The 20,886-nt window shown below is 42.3% G+C and overlaps 1 protein-coding gene and 1 long non-coding RNA gene across 2 annotated transcripts in view; one reads left to right on the top strand and one right to left on the bottom strand.

Annotated features, from left to right (window-relative positions):
* LOC146671371 (uncharacterized) overlaps positions 1-20,886 on the top strand; it is a 394,396-nt gene that overhangs the window by 190,334 nt on the left and 183,176 nt on the right. Inside the window, exon 4 of the long non-coding RNA XR_014911445.1 lies at positions 19,603-19,709. This is a non-coding gene — a long non-coding RNA (uncharacterized LOC146671371). The remainder of the gene's footprint in view (positions 1-19,602; positions 19,710-20,886) is intronic.
* LOC146671380 (uncharacterized) lies at positions 11,290-12,586 on the bottom strand. The gene is made up of 3 exons (XM_085405158.1): positions 12,204-12,586; positions 12,000-12,117; positions 11,290-11,868 (listed from the first exon to the last, which is right to left on the bottom strand). The coding sequence occupies exons 1-3, from the start codon at positions 12,303-12,305 to the stop codon at positions 11,708-11,710; spliced, it is 381 nt and encodes a 126-aa protein (XP_085261284.1). The 5' UTR covers positions 12,306-12,586; the 3' UTR covers positions 11,290-11,707.

Here is a 20,886-nt window from a genome sequence, read left to right on the forward strand (position 1 = left end):
AAAATATAATACACTCACCTTAAGGACATCACCAACAGCAAGGACTCCGTACTATGGCTGACGCAGGCTCTAGTGAATGTGCCCTGGGATGATATATATATATATATATATCATCAAGTGTTTCGTGGGCACGTTATACCTATTTCGTGGCCTTGAAATGGTATTTCGTGGCCACAATTTATTTATTTTTTGTACCATGTCATCAGAGGGGCTCCGTACAGATCAGCTGCCTTTACACAGAGAAATGTGAATGCTCTAGAGTTATGGGCAGGGATAGCTCAGTAGGTACAGTGGTGGCCCTATGATTGGAAGGTTGGGGGTTCGAATCCACTGAACGGCTCCCCCGAGGTACCCCTGAGCAAGGTGCTGTCTCTACGCACTGCTCTTTGGGTGCCCAGTGTCTTCCCACTCCTTCTCTGAGTGAATGGGTTAAATGCAGAGAGGGATTTTCCCTCGGGGATCAATACAGTATTCATTATTATTATTATCTTATTAGTATTGGGCTAGGATAAATCAAGCTAGAAGCAGTCCATGAGCTAAAATGAGTGTGACGCTCCTGCAGTAACTGATCACCTACACACAGCTTGAACTGGATTGCCAAAAGGGTTGAAATTACATACAGAGTAAAGAGAGTGGTTCTTATATACAGAACATGCCTCATTCACCCATTCATAAAAGCAACTTTTCTGTGTTTTTTATCACACTCTGATGAATGCATCAGAAAGCAATTCAGGGTTCAGTATCTTGCCCAAGGGATGCAGCCAAGGACTGAACCACCAACCTTCTGATTAGTGACCTGCTCTACCTCCTGATTAACAGTGCACTGTGTGAATTGCCTGTCTGTGTGAATCTCAGGTGCTACTTGTTGTTTTCAGGTGAACACAAAACTTCACAAGACAAGAAGCTGTGGAGTAAACCAAGTGGAGGGGGGTGGCCCAAGGACATCGACCCTGCTGACAAGAAACAAACCAGCCTTTTCAGGAATAAGGTCGAAAAGGACGAGAGCTACATCAACAGTGTTCTGCAGCTGTGCAGAGTAAGATTCAAATGAATCCACAGCAGTCCACCTAGTCTTACTATGATGCATGCTGTCTGGTTGGAGTTTTGGGTTGATGCATGTTGGCTGGATGGTTGCTGGCTTTATGGATAGTTGGGTTAATGCAGGTTTGTTGGTTGGATTGATATTGAATGGATACATGTTGTTTATGGATGTTGTGTAGCCCAGGGTTACAAACAGATAAAAGTTAGAAACCTTTTTGTAGCCCTCATTTACTCAATACCATTAAATAAATGGGCTTTGGGTTCTTTTTCTAGTGTACTCTTACGATGTTTTAAATTAACTTCTCTTTTGTTTCTGGGATCAATGAAGCTTATTCCTTAACAGTAGCACTACACGCGAAAATTAACACTAGTGTCTATAGTGCAGTAAATCATGTCATACACCATGTAAAGTAGAGCATTGCAACCCTCCTTTAGTTTACCAAACAATGAAAACAAGAAAATAATAAAATGGCAGATTTCAGTATTCAGGCAAACCAAAAACACACACAGCAATTTACCCACTGTACACAGAATCTCCACACATACAGTGTAAACCACCAGTGATAAAACAATTATAGTCCCAAACTAAACCTAAAGCCGGCAGAGATAAACCCTACGTTGCAGGCCTGTATTGCTCCAGTATAAATCCAAAACGATCTCCCAACCGGAAGTTCTTCACTCAACGAGCAAAAAATAAATAAATAAACTCAGTACCTTGTGAAACGTGCAATTCCCACCAGCTTAATCCAGGTAACAAGTTGTCTTCAGCTCCGTCAGAAACACTCCGCTCTGAATGCAGTAGCACAAAGATGAGGAAGGTCCGTGATCTCCACGTGCTCCACAAGCTACCTGTTTTAGCTTCCCACGTTGCCAGAGGTACTCTGAGTGACGCGGGCACTCAGAGTGACTATCTGGGGTGTGTCCGTCGTTATCCAGTTCGGTAACGATCCTCTGCAGCTTGTTACGTTCCACAACTATAGCGAAACGGCAGCCTACAGTAGTCCTTATTAGCGAACGGCTGGGTTAGCCTCACTTTAACTTAATGCGTGCACAGCCGCAAGAAACAAAGCACACAGTCCAGCAGACTCACGCTGAAACTTTACGTGTTATGTCACTAGCTTACCGACACTGTGACTTATCTGTCCGAAAAGTCAAAACACACTTACTCTTAGTACATAAAAAACAAGCTAACTTCTCCGGATGCTCCGTGTAACTCACGCACCACCTCTTCTCGCGCTCTCGTCTCTTTTTCCCTTTTCCTTCTCCACCCTGTGTTACCTTCACCGACCTTATCCCCGTAGGAAATTACAGTTCTCACAAACAATTCACAAGAAAAGAAAGATAACTTATTTTAAACAATGCAAACATGTTTTTAATAATTTTACATGAACTTTTACCTTTTTAATAAACAAGAAAATTTAAATAAATGAACTCTTTGATATTTATATTCTCAGACTTCACTTATCTTTTACTATTTATGCATCTTTTAAACCCGGGTTACACCCTCCCCCCACTAAATGTCTGGTGTCCTCAACAGACTACCAAGGAACTACAAGAACTTGGGAAGTAGGATGACCTTTTTACATACTCTGGCTCTTAGTCTTTGCCTATAGTGATAACAACCCCTCTATGTATAATAGTGATAGGCTGATCTTTAGCTTTTCCTGGCTCATCATAGGTTAAACGAACTACTGGTTTAATCTGTCTCTTAGGCCTTAGTTTAGGAGTGTCACCCAACAAATTATGGTGTGTATTTGGTTTCTGAGTTTTGGCAGACCGGGCTGTTATGGGATCCAGATCAGGTTCTGGGGCAGAATCTTGATCATCTTCTTCATTTTGGTCAGACTCCTCCTGAATATCCACCATGTGGTCGGGCTCAATCTCACTGTCCCGATTAACGTCTTCATCCTCCAGTGGCAGTTCCTCCTTTTCACTGCGCTGATCAGAATCCGTTTCATCACTGACGTCATCCTGGTCTCCTGCACAATCCTCTTGTGGCACTGCTTGAGATCTAAGAGCCTGTCTTAATGCTTCTCTCACTCTTTCTTGAGTGTAGTAGTATCTCTGAGGCTCATAGTATTCACTTTCTGAGGACGAATCAGAATCCTGTGACAGCTGAGGGTCAGACGCAACTGTGGCCTGCTTTGGTTTCTTGCCCTTTGGTTTTTGTCTGTCACAACAGTTATTGCCTTCTTCAGGGATTGGCAATTTCACATGTTGGCCAATAGGAAGGATATGATCTCTGTGGATTGTTTTCAGACGACCACTCCCATTCTCTTTCTTTAGTTGGTAGACAGGAAGGTTGGGCATTTTTCCAACAACTTGGTAAGGTATTGGACTCCATCTTGTTTGCAACTTGTGCTTCCCTTTGAGACCCCAGTTCTTTAGTAGGACTCTGTCTCCTGTCTCTAGAGACTGGAAACAAACTCTCTTGTCATAGCCCTTTTTGTTCTTCTGATGGACTTTGTCTGCCGTCTCGGATGCTAGCTTGTAGGCTTGACGGAGATCTTCTTTAAGCTTTGACACATAGCGTGAATGACTTTCCTCAGCTTTGTCAATTGTGGTCCCAAAGCACAAGTCCACTGGCAGTCTGGCTTCACGGCCAAACATTAGGAAGTATGGCGAAAAACCAGTTGCATCACATTTTGTACTGTTGTAAGCATGGACCAAATAAGGGACATGCTGGCTCCACTGACGTTTCTTTTCTGTGCTTAGAGTACCCAACATAGAAAGCAGCGTTCGATTGAACCGCTCTGGCTGAGGGTCTCCTTGCGGATGATACGGAGTAGTGCGCGACTTCCGTATCCCCATGTTCTTCAACAAGTCTTTGATCAGACGACTCTCAAAGTCTCGCCCCTGGTCTGAATGGATACGAGCCGGAAGACCATAGTGGACGAAAAACTTATCCACTAGGATTTTGGCCACTGTTTGAGACGTCTGATTCTTGGTCGGGAATGCCTGGGCGTAGCGCGTGAAGTGATCTGTGACCACTAAAACATTTCTCATGCCCTTGGAATCCGTCTCCATTGAGAGAAAGTCAATGCACACCAGATCCATAGGTCCACTGCTGGAGATCTGGTGAAGCGGTGCGGCTCTCTGGGCAGGAGTCTTGCGTGTTATGCATTCACCACAACTTTTGATATGGTCCTCAGTGTCTTGCAACATTCTGGGCCAGTAGAACCTTCGACGGAGTAAATCCAGAGTTCTCTCTATGCCGAGGTGTCCTGAGTCATTGTGTACTGATCTCAACACAACATCATGATACACCTTTGGCAGGACTAGCTGATGGACCTCCTCCCCTGAGTGACGTTTGGTGATGCGATAGAGCAGACCGTCACTCAGCAGGGTCAGCTTATCTTTCTCTCTTTTTAGGAGCGACAGCTCCGGTGTGTTGCCTGTCCATAAATTCTGTTGAACAGCTTTGACCGCTGGACCAATGACTGGATCCTCTTTCTGTGCCTTAGCGAGATCAGCTTTTGAGACGTGTTCCAGTGACTGTAACTCCATTGTAAGAGGAAATGCATAGATGTCAGGGATGCATTCCGGGGAAGCCCCGGTTTGGTCGACACATCTGGTGGGACACCCTGGGCTTTCTGAAACTTGTACTCTTTTGCAGATGGATTTAACAGCTGCCTCTGGTATAGTCTCCCATTCAGCATCAGTGTCAAAGTTTCTGGAGAGGATGTCTGCATCTATGTTATGCTTGCCTGGTCTGTAATGGACATCAAAGTCATACGTGGACAAAGCAGCTAACCATCTGTGTCCCACGGCATTGAGCTTTGCCGTAGACAGAACATAAGTCAAGGGGTTATTATCTGTTCGCACTGTAAAGCGCGCCCCATACAGATAGTCATGAAAGCGATCAACCACAGCCCACTTTAATGACAGGAACTCCAGCTGATGTATGGGGTACCTCTTCTCAGCCTGACTTAACTTCCTGCTGGCAAATGCAACTGGCCTTAGGTCCCCTTCTTGTAGCTGGTATAGGACAGCCCCCAATCCTTTGAAGCTTGCGTCCACGTGGAGCTCATAGGGCTTGGTAGGATCAGCGAAGGCTAATACCGGTGCATGGGTTAGGCAGTGGATGATCTGCTGAAAGGCTTTGCTGCAGGCATCATCCCACCGATCTCCAAAGGGTTCTGACTCTTTCAAGTAGGACTTGTTGATGTCTGGACTCTTTTTCTTGCTCTTTTGTGTCGGAGCATAACCTTTGGTCAGTTCAGTGAGAGGTCTCACAATGGCAGCATAGTTAGCAATGAATCGCCTATAGTATCCGCAGAAACCTAAGAACGATCTCAGAGTCTTTAGGTCGTGGGGCTGAGGCCAGGTGGTAACAGCCTCAATCTTCTGCTGATCAGGAGAGACACCTTGGGCAGACACAATATGCCCGAGGTACTTCACCTGTGGCTGACAAAACTGGCATTTGTCCAGGGAGATCTTTAGTCCTGCTTCTCCAAGACGATCTAGGACTTTAATGAGCCGCTCTTCGTGTTCCTCCAGCGACTTTCCGAAAACAATCAGGTCGTCCAAGTAAACCAGGACTTGGAGGAGGTTCATGTCTCCGACTGTTTTTTCCATTAGACGCTGGAAAGTCGCAGGTGCTCCTGTTATTCCCTGCGGCATTCTCTCAAATTGGAAAAAGCCTAGGGGACAGATGAACGCCGTCTTCTCTTTATCTTCCTCTGCCATTGGAATCTGGTAGTATCCACTACGCAGATCCAGCACTGTGAACCATTTGCTCCCAGACAAAGAATCCAGTGCTTCGTCAATGCAGGGGGTCGTGTACTGGTCTGGCACGGTCCGACTGTTAAGGAGCCTGTAGTCTATGCACATCCGTATGGTGCCATTTTTCTTTCTAACTATTACAATTGGTGAGGCATAGGGGCTACGGGATTCTTTAATGATGCCGGCACAGAGTAACTCTTGCAGATGTTTTCTTACATCCTCTATGTCTGCAGGTGCCAGTCGACGTGATCTTTGCCGAAAAGGTCTTGTGTCAGCCAGGCGGATGGTGTGCTCCACCTCTTTTGCAAGGCCAACGTCCCATTCATGGACTGAGAGGACGTGGGAGCGTTCCGCTAGTTTCTGTCTAAGCCGGCCCTTCCACTCTTCAGGCACAGGAGAGTCACCAAAGTCGATCTGGCTGCTGTCAAATGCTGTCGTCTCTGGTTCTTTGTTTGGCATGGAGATGACGCTTTCGGTGCGATAAAGGTGACCCATGACGGTTCCAACCGGGATAATGGTTTCCCTGGTGGACTGGTTCTGCACCAGGATCCTGAAGCTGTTAACTTGTACCGCATTGGCGGGCACAACCATGGGTTGAAGCAGGACATCACCCGGCAGAGGAGCTAAGGGAGAAGAGTCAAACATCAAGATCTCTTTGCCAACTGTCTGCTGAAAATGAACTTTGCAGGTTATTTGCAAGTCTTTTCCAGGGGGTAAGGACAAGGGATTTGAACCCTGCCAAGTCACACAGCCAACCTGGTCATCTTGAGAGCCTAGGGTGATGGAGTCTGTGAAAGTGGGTAGCGACTCCCTGTGAATTTGGATGCCCAGGCTTTTGGTTATGTCACGCCCCTCTTTTCTGCATTCCTGCACCAAATTGCGGACATGGCTGGTGTTAGTGCCAACAATGACAGGAATCTGCTCTTCTTTTGGGCTTGGACAGATCAGAGCAAGGACAGGTACTGTGTGTTTGGTGCCAGTCACTTCAGCCGGGTACTCAACATCTACCACAACATAGCCAAGGTAGGGGTAACTGACATTGGACTCACTTAAACCCCAAATGTTGAGACCGGTGACTGGATGCACTGGGGTGGAAGGCAGATGGGCTTTGTACCAGGACTCGAATATTATGGTGACCTGTGATCCACTGTCAAATAAGGCATTACAGGGCTGTCCATTCACTTTAAGTGGCACAATACTTGGGGGCCCAATCAGTCCCTCCGGAATTCCAGCTGGGGTGGGAGAAGTCAGAAGACCCTGCTTGACATGACAGTCAGTGTCAGGGGCATTACTTGTTGAAGTACTTGAACTTTCTTTCAGTGTCTTGACAGTTTGGATGAGCTTTCGAATAACTTTGCTCTGCTTTTCAGGATTTTGACACTTTGCGACAAAATGTCCCTTTTCCCCACAACGGTAACAGAACTGCTCATCCAAAGGTGTTCTGTTCTGGTAAGGGGTCCTTGTCTTTGAGTTAGCCTCTACTGCTGCCATGGTAGCCAGTTTTAAAGAGGAGTCCGGAACAGTATCTCTTTGGGCTACTTTCTGCTGCAGTCTTTTCACTTGTTTTTTCAAAGCAGCCAGTTCCTTGGTGTCACTGGGCTCACTTGACTGCACTGAGGACGGGCCTTTCTCTTTGACATCAGGGGACTTAGTCATGCAGGTGGCTAACTTGGCCTTAAGCTCTTTAACTTCAGCTTTGAGACTTTGTATTTCTGTATTGTCAGTCCCTAAAGGTTTTGTCTGCACATGCTGGACTGAGGTATTGAGTTTCCTCCTTGATGCCTCATACTCTTCCTCTGTGCGAATCTCACTTAAGAGTTGGAGGAAAGTTGGGGGTTTGGACTTTCTCTCTCTCAGGCGCAGATTAATTAGCATGAGATCGGAAACAACAGCCCCTCTCAGGAGTTGTTCTAGGCGAGCTTTGTCTTTGCTAGAAGCTGGAAATCCTCCTCTCTGAACAACTTTACTGAGGGCCCTCTCCAGACGCCTCAGAAAATCAGACAGTTTTTCACTTGATTGTTGCTGCATTAAGCGGAAAGCAAAATAGAGATCATCCCCAGACTCAGCACTGCCAAAGGCGCTTTCCAAAGCCTCCAGGTATTCAATAGGGCCCGCCTCAGGGTCTGACTCACGGACCGATTTGGCAATCTCCAACGCCGGCCCCTTTAAACTTTCCATCAGCCTGCGCCTTTTCTCCTTGTCTGTACAGTCACTTTCCTCTACCATGAGCCATGCCTGCTCAAGCCAATGGTCAAAGGGGTCTTCACTAGGGGGAACTGGTAAGTTCCCTGAAAACAGCCTCAAACGCCGATAACCACCTTCAGCTTGTGGTTTACGTGCCTTCTCCAAAAAATCACCAACCGCTTGCAAGACAGACTCAGTGGAGTTTATGGAAGGATCAGAGCTGCGCTGCGGAGGAGCAAAGCTGCGAAATAAGCTTTGTATGTCTTCCATAGTCCTACCCTCAGTGTCTAAGAGACTCTTCAACTTCACAGCAAAATCGTCACGAGCTGCACATTCATTAAGAGTCACTATCGGCCATCTCTCACCACTGTGCTGGTCCAGCACTTCCTTGGGTGCATTATCTTTAGGTATACTTTGTTTGCACTCGCAGAGAACCATTAGGCAGCTCAAGGGGGTGTGGAACAAGCGCCCTCTAACCCGGACTCGTCCTAGACACTTAATAGTCTCCAAGGTTTCTTCTATCTGGGCTATTTCCACTTCTTCTGGAACCAGAACCAAGAGTGCTTTAGCTTCCTCCAAACCTTCACCCCGACACCACCTCTTCAGCTCTGCAGCGAGCCCGGTGTGGTCTGCCATACTCATAATAGCCAAAAATACTAAGAAGTGTAAACTAGCTACTGTAGGTTAACTTTTAATTTTATTTTTTTTTAGCGTGTGGCTCCTTTAATACTTCTATGAGACCCAAAAACATCCCAGCGGTGCCTCCATTTTATGTAGCCCTCATTTACTCAATACCATTAAATAAATGGGCTTTGGGTTCTTTTTCTAGTGTACTCTTACGATGTTTTAAATTAACTTCTCTTTTGTTTCTGGGATCAATGAAGCTTATTCCTTAACAGTAGCACTACACGCGAAAATTAACACTAGTGTCTATAGTGCAGTAAATCATGTCATACACCATGTAAAGTAGAGCATTGCAACCCTCCTTTAGTTTACCAAACAATGAAAACAAGAAAATAATAAAATGGCAGATTTCAGTATTCAGGCAAACCAAAAACACACACAGCAATTTACCCACTGTACACAGAATCTCCACACATACAGTGTAAACCACCAGTGATAAAACAATTATAGTCCCAAACTAAACCTAAAGCCGGCAGAGATAAACCCTACGTTGCAGGCCTGTATTGCTCCAGTATAAATCCAAAACGATCTCCCAACCGGAAGTTCTTCACTCAACGAGCAAAAAATAAATAAATAAACTCAGTACCTTGTGAAACGTGCAATTCCCACCAGCTTAATCCAGGTAACAAGTTGTCTTCAGCTCCGTCAGAAACACTCCGCTCTGAATGCAGTAGCACAAAGATGAGGAAGGTCCGTGATCTCCACGTGCTCCACAAGCTACCTGTTTTAGCTTCCCACGTTGCCAGAGGTACTCTGAGTGACGCGGGCACTCAGAGTGACTATCTGGGGTGTGTCCGTCGTTATCCAGTTCGGTAACGATCCTCTGCAGCTTGTTACGTTCCACAACTATAGCGAAACGGCAGCCTACAGTAGTCCTTATTAGCGAACGGCTGGGTTAGCCTCACTTTAACTTAATGCGTGCACAGCCGCAAGAAACAAAGCACACAGTCCAGCAGACTCACGCTGAAACTTTACGTGTTATGTCACTAGCTTACCGACACTGTGACTTATCTGTCCGAAAAGTCAAAACACACTTACTCTTAGTACATAAAAAACAAGCTAACTTCTCCGGATGCTCCGTGTAACTCACGCACCACCTCTTCTCGCGCTCTCGTCTCTTTTTCCCTTTTCCTTCTCCACCCTGTGTTACCTTCACCGACCTTATCCCCGTAGGAAATTACAGTTCTCACAAACAATTCACAAGAAAAGAAAGATAACTTATTTTAAACAATGCAAACATGTTTTTAATAATTTTACATGAACTTTTACCTTTTTAATAAACAAGAAAATTTAAATAAATGAACTCTTTGATATTTATATTCTCAGACTTCACTTATCTTTTACTATTTATGCATCTTTTAAACCCGGGTTACATTTTGTTAGAATTATTACACAAGTTGTTAATGCATTTAAGTTAAAACATTCAAAGCTAAAAGAGCAACACTGGTTACGCTGGTGAGGCTGCTTGGCTCTACACTTGCTGTAGCTGTGCCTCTGACGTAAGAGGAACATTGTTGCTGTTGAAGCAGAGAAGCAGGTGAAAGCGTAATGTGTCTTTTGTTAGCTAGTAGATCTGGAGACTTGAAGCTCTTTCCTTATAAATACACAGTGTTTGCACTAACAGTTACAGCTGCTTAAATGTTAAAGCTGTTCACTTGGTAAACAAATGTCAAAGATTACAGTTCTATGTGATTAGCTAACTGGTGCTGTCTAAACTCACACTCCTTTGTGTTGGTGTTTTGGTTTGGAAGTTGAGTTGTTGTTGTGAGTTGAAAGCAAATGAACATGCATGCCTATTTGCACTGAGTTGTTTTAAAGTAGTGTTTTTGTTTACCACTGGTGTTATTAATTGGTATAATGAATAGAATATAGCGAGTTTGCTGCCTTAAAGGAGCAGTATGGATTAGATCTATGAAACGAATTAATTTAGTTTCACAATCGGTAAGGACCATATTACTATGTAACATAAAAAAATGAATTTGATAGTTGTACAACACATTAGAAAAAAGAACTTGCATTTAAATGTATTGTCCTTAGTTCCTTAAGCAGCAATTTATGGATTATTGGTAGCATGCGTGTGAAGTAATCGAGTGGTGTCGTTATAGCAATGTGGCCAAATATCGCATCAATCACAGCAATCACATCAATCTGTTCCCAAAGTCAAGGTGTGTGTCACGTGTCACGGGGTGGAAAGGGACAAGTTATCTAGGGTTTTTTACTATGCATGTTTTGCTGTGTTTTACCTTTTCAATATTTTAATATTGTACACTGGTTTATTTTTATGAGTTTTACTGCATGTTTTTTATGGTATTTATTTGGTGACTTGTCCTGGAAAGACTCCGCCCCTACCTGATTATAAACCTGATCACACCTGGGAGGTCACAGAGGCCAATAAGAGGGCCTGGCAGACCATGGAGAAAGAGGCTTGAGAGACGGGCAGGCGTGAGTGGTGTCAGGCGGCGGCGCCTGCAAGCCCGGAGGGCTGGTGGAGCTTGGCGTTCAGGAGAGGAGGATACAGTGCCAGCAACACGGAGCGAGCGGTCCGACTGCTGCAGCAACAGGAGGCCAGATTACGTGTCTGCAGGGAATTAGAGGCGGCGAGGCGGGCCGGTGCCGATTGGCGGTTACAAAGAAGCGGCGGGCAGAGTTAAGAGTAGTGATGGGCAGATGAAGCCCCATGAAGCACTGAAGCTTTTCATCCAATTGGTTCACCCCAACGCGAAGCTTCATGAAGCTTCATTTGCTCTAGCAGGACACCTACTGGACGTAAAAATATTAGTTGGCATGAATTTGAAGAGTGTGGCATTTTGCACACAGCCTGTAAATGTCAACAACAAAAGGAGTGTGTAAAACATGTATATTGTAGTGATGGCAGTATACTGTGTATATTTATAGTGGCAGTATGGGAAATGATTATTTGGAAATGCTTGAAATGGAAATGATCATTTCCTGTGAGGTGAGGTGTGGTTGGGGTGTGGACAGTGGTTGTGCTTTTGTAACGTTGAGGTATGGACAGCTACACACTGAGGCTTTGAGCCTCAGTCCTGCCTGTTCACATTTTATTCTGTAAAAACTAAATTTTCACTGCTTTTATGACCTTTTTAGTGGGGAGAACATAGCTGGGATTTAATGATTTAACAAATCTTTTGAATCCTTTGTCCTCCACAATGCTAAATGGCTGGGAGTCCTCAATCACTATGCTGACCAGGTCTTCATCTATTTGAGATTGTTCTCCTGAGGAAAGACAATAAAGATAAAGCACAAATATAAATATCACACACGTAACTTATTACAGTTGTATAATATTGTTATATCATTTAGTAACATTACTGCATGCTATATTATCATTGCATTTGATGGCTCACCTGGTCTTGCTCCACAATCGGTGTCCCCCTTATTCTCATGCAAAGCTCTGTAGTGCCTAAGCATGGATGAGGTGTTGCTGTTATATCCCAGCTCCCTGGCACATAGCAAACACTTCACCTTGTACACAAGTAACGACAGCTTAACATAAGTTTTATTGCACCATCAGTATCATGAAAATACATCTTCTGTAGAAATTTACATACCTTGTTGGGAGGAATAAAATCAAAATGTTCCCACACAGGGGAGGACATCCTCCTCTTCTTAGCTGGCTCCATTCTCTCCTGACTTTCTCTCCTCACTCTCATAAACCTCCAAACTGTCTCCAAACTCTCACTAACCGCAACTCTCCATCAAACACCCACATTTTGAATGAAGTCTGAGGGGTTTATATCGCTGTCATAGCTCGCGGCAAAGTTCAAACCACTTCATGAACCAGTCACGTGGTACAGCCGGGCAGCGAGGCTTCGGACGTCATCATTTTCAGCTCCTCCCATAAATGAAGCAAGCCTCGATACGCGCTTCGCGGAAACGCCCCCTCCATTACTCGACACACGCTCCGAAGCCTCGATACAGAACGTCACATCACTAGTTAAGAGCTCTGCCCACCCGGGGTAAGTCTTTTGACTTGTCCCCTTTAATGAATTATAGCTGCCTAAAAGAATAGTGACTACCGCTGCCTTCCTTTCTTTAGCGCACCGGGGCGCAGAACGCGGAGAGGAAGGCGAGGACGCCGCCGGGTTTCCCTCCTGCACCGCTTCACTGGATTTTTAATTCTTAGTGACTCTTATACACTCAAAGTGAAATTTGGTGGTTTATTGCATTTACAAGACTCTAACATGTAATTTGAACACAATGAATTTATGTTTCTAAGGTGAACGTAATAAAATCATATAAGATCTACATGAAATTCACCAACTAGCACCTCTTAAATTCTTGTTGATATGACATGATAAAATCTAACAAGAGTGGTTAGCTGCCTTAAAGACTCGCGATATCACAAGATCACGTGAGATTCTAAACAAGAGGCAGGAAAGCACATGGTTTGCTCCACAGTCATCTTGGAAAGGTAAGAGTGAATCTATCTTCATCCATCTTGATGAAAATACTTTTTGCACAAAGGTATCATTAGTTTGTCGATTCTTTTCAGTTCTATTTATTCACATTTGTTCTGTTGTTGTTGTTTTTTTTAAATCTGTTTATGCCATTCTAGCTAGCTAACACGGCAGCACGGTGGTTAGCACTGTTGCCTCACAGCAAGAAGGTCCTGAGTTCAATTCCAACATCAGGCCGGGGTCTTTCTGTGTGGAGTTTGCATGTTCTCCCCGTGTTTGCGTGGGTTCTCTCCGGGTACTCCGGCTTCCTCCCACCGTCCAAAGACATGCAGCTTGTGGGGATAGGTTAATTGGATAATCCAAATTGCCACTAGGTGTGAATGTGCGAGTGAATGTGAGTGTGAATGGTTGTCTGTCCCTGTGTGTTAGCTCTGCGACAGACTGGCGACCTGTCCAGGGTGTACCCCGCCTTTCGCCCTATGACAGCTGGGATAGGCTCCAGCGACCCTGAAAAGGATAAGCGGAAGCGAATGGATGGATGGATGGATGGATAGCTAGCTAACACATTAGTGCAAGAATATAGCACAATGTCATGATAGCCTAATATGAAAGACTTAGCTACTCCAAATATAGATATTGTTTATAACTTAAACTCTGCACATAAGCTAGTTTGGCTCTACCACAGAGACTGTTGTGATAAATTTACATTTTACGTGTGGGTTGTTGAAATTTGTAAGTTGCAACTGATGGAGAGTGGTTTATTTAACAACTTGTGTTTTTAGTACACTGAGGAGGAAAGACAAAACATGAACAGATATGTTTTCCTGTTTTGTTTTTGTTTTTTAAATTAAATATTTTTCTACTTAAACTTAGACTTGCAGTTCCCTCCTGTAAAGATAATAAATGTTTAATCTTATCAGGTGGTGAAAGGTCTGGAGAGCTGGCAGGCCCGTTCATCAAATTCATGGTGAGCTAATATTTTTCTTAAATTATCACATTCCCATGTTAAAAATTTAATATATTCATTTGTAAGTGACATAGTTTTGAGACCAAGAAAACATTGCATTCTGATTTTATGTACACATCATCTAAACTTTCTTGAATTGGGGGTATGGCATGATTAAATTAATACAAAGTAAAAAACAATATTAGAATGACAGAATTGTCTAAAATGCATGAATACTATTTGAAAAGATTAAGACTGTAAAACAATAGCCTCTGTATTTCTCACAAATTCCTGGTAATTCAGTTAAAAGTTCTTTAATCCCACTGCTAGGTCGTTGAGATGGATTTCCGTATATATTTGTTCCCCCCCCCCCCCCCCCCTCTGTGTACTGATGCTGTTGAAATCAGAAGAGAATACATCGCCAAAGGTCTTTGCGTGTACCTGAATGAAGATCCTGAGCTGGTGAAGGATTACCTGGTATGTTAACTTGCCTGTATCCTTAACTAAGGAGATGATCAAAGATAAGCTTGAACTACATGCAAAAAGTTTCAGGGGATGGGGTTTTCCTATAAATTACCGGTGGCTGTAAAAAAATAGCTTTTAAAATGGGAAAAGTAAGAGCTTTAAGTTTCTCACTGGATACTACACGTAGGGCTACTCGATTATGGCAAAAATGATAATCACGATTATTTTCACTGAAATTGAGGTCTCGATTATTTGACGATATTTATTTAACCCTTTAAGACCTACTATAGAACAGTCCGCCAGAGCTTATATTATTTTTTTACATGTTATAGTGCCATTGGGAGCATTTCAAGTTGCTATACATCAATACAACTGTTATAGCCCATATTTTAATAATATGTATGCATTAAGTCCATAGTAACTACATTAAAATGGAGCACTGTAACAAAAATAATTTCCCCCAGGGATCAATAAAGTATTCTGATTCTGATTAATTGCAAAAAGTGCAATAAACTACAAAAAAATTGAAAATGGTTTTTTACATATATTTCTACTTGGAGAAATTTAAGAGGTTTATCCCTCAAAACTTTAAATGCAAAAAATAGTTTACAACAACAGGAAATTTATTTTGAGTGTCTTCATAGTTTTATTTTGGAGATAAAGCAATTTTTATATACTGCAGGAAAAACAATCCTATGATTCAAATTTGCAAAGAAAACAGCATGTGCATCAAAATAAACTATTTCCAGCAGTGCAATATGAGTTCTAAGCATCCCAGAAACTATTCAGTAAAGTCTAACATGACTTATAAAAACACCAGTATAGGTGTTTAAGGCCTACAAGTAAAAAAACTACAGTTTCCGCGAAGATGACGTCACTTCGGGTTTCTGGCAGGAAATGGCGGACGTGCGATAGTTCGCGCTGACGTCTGTTTCAATGTGGGAAGTGTTGCGAACAGCTGATCAAATCGGCAAAGCGTGTTTCTGGAATATTGTGTTTGTTCCTGCTAGTGCGTTTTGTGCAATTTTTGCAACCGTGACCTAGGACAAGCTGATAGCATAAGATGTAAGTACAACTCCTCTGGTTTCATATGCAAAAAATTATTGCGCTAGCTTACGCGGTTCCGGTTCTACAGGGATTTAAAAATAGTTACGCAAAACGGAGCATGCCCGCTCTGACTGTAAAGGTTAACAATAACAATGTATTGAATAATGACTTTAACAAATAATATAAAATAGTGTGCAAATACTGATAACAGTGCAAATGTTTGCAATATAAGAAATAAATGTAAACATCTGTTTAGTGAACTTTGCAGTGGTGCAGCTACAACACCGTAGCAAAGTTTACACACGATGTCTGACTCGGCGAACCCATAATGTTTCCACACCACTGAAGTTTTTTTTGTTTTTTGTTTTTTTACCCCTCTTTTCAACCAACGGCAGTCACTCTCCTCTCCAAATAACTTCTGCTTAGCTTTCCGAGCTTCCCTCGGGTCCTCTTAATTGTTGTGATGCGTGTTGGAAACAAGAGGTGCGCTCGATTTGCCACACGGAGCAGCGCGAGAGTAAAGCACGAGGGAGGGGCTAATAATCGGCTCAGTCACTTTTAATGATCGTTGAAAGTAGGGCTGAACGATTATGGAAAATAATCTAATTGCGATTTTTTTTTTTTTGCCCCAATACTGCGATTGCGATGCGATTATTATTTTTTTAAGGTCTTTGTCTTCTGTATTATTAAACAAAGACAAGCAATACATCATATAGTATGGCCAATACTATATTACATTAATTTTAAACTGTTCTTTCCTGGAAGACAGACCTCTGTTATGATGACATGAGGTGATGCATGAATTGATGACTGACATTTTTATTTAACTTCTTCAATCACAACAGTATATTTGAACATACACAATAGTTTATTTTTAGCTTACAAACATCTGAGCATAAAGTGCTGACAAGGAACCCTGGTGTAAACATTAAAATGAAAGTCAGTACAATGTGCAGATTGCAGAAATATACATAAAAAAAATCAGTGGCTTTACCACACTCAGTTTTTCGACATCTGTGAACTACTAGACAGTCATTCAATTAAAAAATAATATTAAATAAATAAAACTAATAAATAAAAAATACACACATCTTACTGATCTCTGCAGTCAGTAACATTACACATAAAGTGCAAACATAATAGCAATTGTATAAACACACACACAAACACGCCTTTAAAGTTTAAAGGCGTGAAATTGGACGGTCTAGCCTTCTGAATCAGAAGGCTAGTTCTGATTAGCGTCACCGCTGTCTCGGTGGAGTTTAATAAACTCGGACGTCTGCTTCTTGCTATCTAAAATATAACCAGACACTGGTGTAAATTCTCGACTGTCTCATACTTCTGTTTAATAAGTTTTCTGTTTGACGTTTAGTCAGCTGTGTGAAAACCAAGGAGGAACCCACCCGGGGGATTAATAAAGTTTTATTTTATCTAATCTAATAACTTTAATCTCAGCCAAACCGATTTACTCACGAACAAACAAAACACTGAAAAAAGCCCAACAATAACATTTTTAGGTTGTCTAAGTGACTTATATATTACGTTTAACCCGAGCAGCGAAACTCCGCGGTGATCTGAAAATAATGTGCCGGGAGTTGTGCCGTTCTCGGCCGCATCAGTAATCCTCGAGCTCCCGGCTAGCTGTCGAGCTGGTGGGTAGCAGACGCCTCTGAAAACGTCGAAGCACTTTTGCAAATATGGGATATCTTGATAAACCGAGCAGATATTTGATGTTTACACAACTACTTTCTCACCTGAAAATATGTTAAAAGTTTATTTTGTGACCCAGAAAGATTAGTATGAGTAATTTTAAAACTTAGTAGCGGCCGCCATTGCTGGAAACTGGAGTTTGGCTGGGCCGCGCTATGAATTCTGGGATATGGTAGTTATTTGGACAGCCTTATAATCGCAGCCTTTGCGGTTAGAAAATTGCACTTGATCATGTCGCGATATTATCGCAAATGCGATATATCGTTCAGCCCTAGTTGATTAATTGAGCAGCCCTAACTACACGCAGCATTCTTGAGTGTTTTATACTATCATTATTATAATATCATTATAACAACCTCATTCATACAAGATTTTTATGTAACATTTACACTTCAATGGATGTATCAGGAGCAACTTGGGGTTCAGTGTGTTACCCATTGATAGTTTTAGTATCAGATTAGAGAAGCCAGGGATTAAAGCAGTAGACAACTTGCTCTACCTCCTGTGCCACAGTCACCCCTATCACAACTCAAGATTTTGAAAGACAGAACATTGTTGAGGTATTGAATGAACTTCTCTTGAGTGAGGAAAAATATCGGGCAGTCATTTTTGATTACATTTACATTATTATAAGGCTTGAATGAATAAAGCTTTTAGGTATTTTACATTAATGTAAAACAGATGTACTTTTAAAACTGTTTGCAATGGACATTAGTGAGAAATCATTATCTTTTTTTTAAATTTGTTTGTTTTATTGTCACAGGAAGTTGATAGAAAGCATGGCCACTGCCATAGCAGAGACAGTCTTTGGAATCTGTGTCATTCGGTCAGAGGGTGCGGAGCCTGGCGATGACCCTCAGGATGTTATGATTGTTCTAGAGGGGGTGGAAGTGATGGGTGAGTTGGGCAATGTAGTTTTTGCAGTGACAATGTTGCTTGGTCTGGTCTATTCACTGAACCTGAAATTTGCTAGAAATTGGAGAAAACAAAAAGATGTGTATGACAAATTTGTATTTACCTTTTAGATGTAATAGTGAAATGTATGTTAACCAGACTCTAGACTTTGTTAAATGCTCCAAAAAATTACTCTTTAAATTAACTTCAAATAATCATGGAAGGAATTTCCATGTGATTAAAGTGCTTTCTATTAGCATTAAAGACTTGTGTTGGAATAACTTAATTTGTATGAGTTGGTTTAACTCAATTAACTTAAGCTGGGACCAAATTTAGTAAATTAGTTGGAGAAAACCTGAATTGAGTTGGAACAAAACTCTTTGTTGGATCAACACTATTAAAATATATTGGATCAAAATGCAGTAAATACATTGATGAATCAATCTTTAATTAAGTTGGTCCGACTTGAGTGCATTAAGTTGGAGTAACAGAATTGCATAATGCTAAAATAAAGCAATTTAATCACGTGGAAATTCTTTCCATGATTTTTTTTTTTTTTTTGTTCATTTAAAGAGTTGTTTTTTTTGTTTTAGTGTACCGTGGCGGACGCCACTGGACTTTTAATGTTGTGTTTTATTGATTTTTATTGTGTTGTCCCCTGGCCAGGGTTGTTTTAATTCATTTTATATTTTTAACTATAAATATCAATCTGTCAATCCTTTCCGTGGCCGGGTGAGGTTTCCCATGTTGAGTCAAATTAAGCCGCAGGCTCCACAGTTTTTAATTTGTGTGCTTTCCCTTGGCGACTCCACTGCTCTGTCCGTTTGGAGGAAGGTTTCCCTCCTTTAAAAACACTGTGGAAAAAATAAAATCACCTTTGCTCCGTTACACACGCAGGAGCGAACCGCAGCCTTGGGCTGTATATTTTGCCCCTTGGTTTAATTTCCAGTGGTCTTTGGCTACTGCATTGTGCATTAGCATATGCGAAGGGCCTGTCCCCCAGCTCCATCTGTCCTCCTCAGAAATGGCAGTAGTGGCCCTCTGATGCCCTCTACCCAGTCGGTGTAGAATTACCTGGCAGACATTGTAAAAACAGCCCCTTGCTGCTGCTGCTGCTGCTGAAGGTTGAATGGCACTATTTGGGCCTCCCCAACAGAAAAAGCAAGAACTGCGACTGTTCTCGCTCCCATCGGCTGCTCATGGTGCATGGCAGTCCGCAGCTCTCTCCTCCAGGCCCCAGCGTTCCAACTGAAATAGGGGAGGCATGATTGAACAATGGCTGCCAGCCATGCTGAACCCACAGCACCACCCCTGGATGTTGCCTTGCATGAAGGGAGAATAAATAACAGACTGTGACACTTGCACTTCGATTAGTTGATTAGTAGTGTATGATAGCAATAAATCAACAAAAGGATCAATGAGTGCATTTCTGGCTCTGGTCACACCCCTCATTCTATGATGTCATTCTAATGGTATCATGTTGTCCAGGTCATGGAGGATGCCATCAGACTGAACAATGCTGTGGACACTCATCCGGAGTATTTTAAGGATGAGGAGGAAGTGGAGGAAATTCAGGAGTCACCATAAAACGCGAGGTTTTTTCTGCCCTTTATCCCCGTCCCTCTTCTCCACTGTTTCTCCCCCCTCTTCCTTTCTCCCTTTTCTTTTCCTCATTCAAGTCAGTCCCGTATCTAGCGAGTGAAAATAAAAAAAAATAAAAAATAAGATGCAGCAATTTTACGAGGAAAATACTAAAAAACTGGAAGACAAAGCCAATGCTGCAGACAGAAAGTTAGAAGAGGTCATTGAAATGTATGATTCCAAAATAAAGCTTAAGAGAACAGTAAAAAATAGTAGTGTGGCCATCAATGCGGTTAAAGAACACGAGGAACAACATCAATCCTCGCAGTGTGGATTGAGGGTCTTTTGACCTGTAATACAAAGTTACAGGACCAAACTGAAGATTTAACAGATGAGAGAGCAAATGGGCAAAGCGAGTGAAAATAAACCATAAAAGATGAATCAAATAGACCATTACGGCAAGGCTGGGATGGTCAATTTGGTAAAGTAAATCCGTTGGGCATCTTTTCTCGCCTTCAGACAATAATTCTGATGGCCAAAGAACCAAACGGGACAGGCAAAAAAAAAAGAATAAAATGCACTTGAGTTTGAAGTTGAGGAATAACTCAAAAGAAGCTATATGACAAGGGAGTGAATTATGGAAAAAAGAAAAAGTGATTGAAGTAGTTTTAAAAGAGTGACTTAGGAGTGCCCTCGTACTGAGTGATCAAAACCAGTGATCACTGTAGAAAGAAATAAAATAATTTAACAAGGTGGTAATGTTTGAACATGTATTTGTCTTGTCACAGCAACTTATTGAGAGGTGTGTGTGTGTGTGTGTGTGTGTGTGTGTGTGCGCCTCTCTTTCAGGAGAGGAAGCATAGCAGACTGTGCAGATTTGGATAGGAAATTTATAGTTTAGTGTTGATACGTTGTTGTAATGGGGTTATCTTATGCTGAATCTAAGTATGTTAAAGTGCATAAAGGGGGCGATTGTTGTGTGCAAATTGTGTGGTTTTAACAAGACTTTCGGTGTATTGAGGAGGTGAAATTACATGAGTTGACCTGGGAGTGTCAGGACTCTGGTGGCACAACTTTTTGTTTAAGATTTTTGAGGTTGTTGTGGAGATGGGTTGATTCTGTCAGTTAGGTTTGGGTTGTTTTTGTTTTTAATAGAGGGAGTTTTATTAAACATGGACGTCTAAGAAGGGG

The sequence above is a fragment of the Rhamphochromis longiceps genome, linkage group LG4 (genome assembly GCF_057381845.1).
Source record: "Rhamphochromis longiceps isolate RC_006_pf linkage group LG4, R_longiceps_female_GT1.1, whole genome shotgun sequence".
Taxonomy (NCBI): domain Eukaryota; kingdom Metazoa; phylum Chordata; class Actinopteri; order Cichliformes; family Cichlidae; genus Rhamphochromis; species Rhamphochromis longiceps.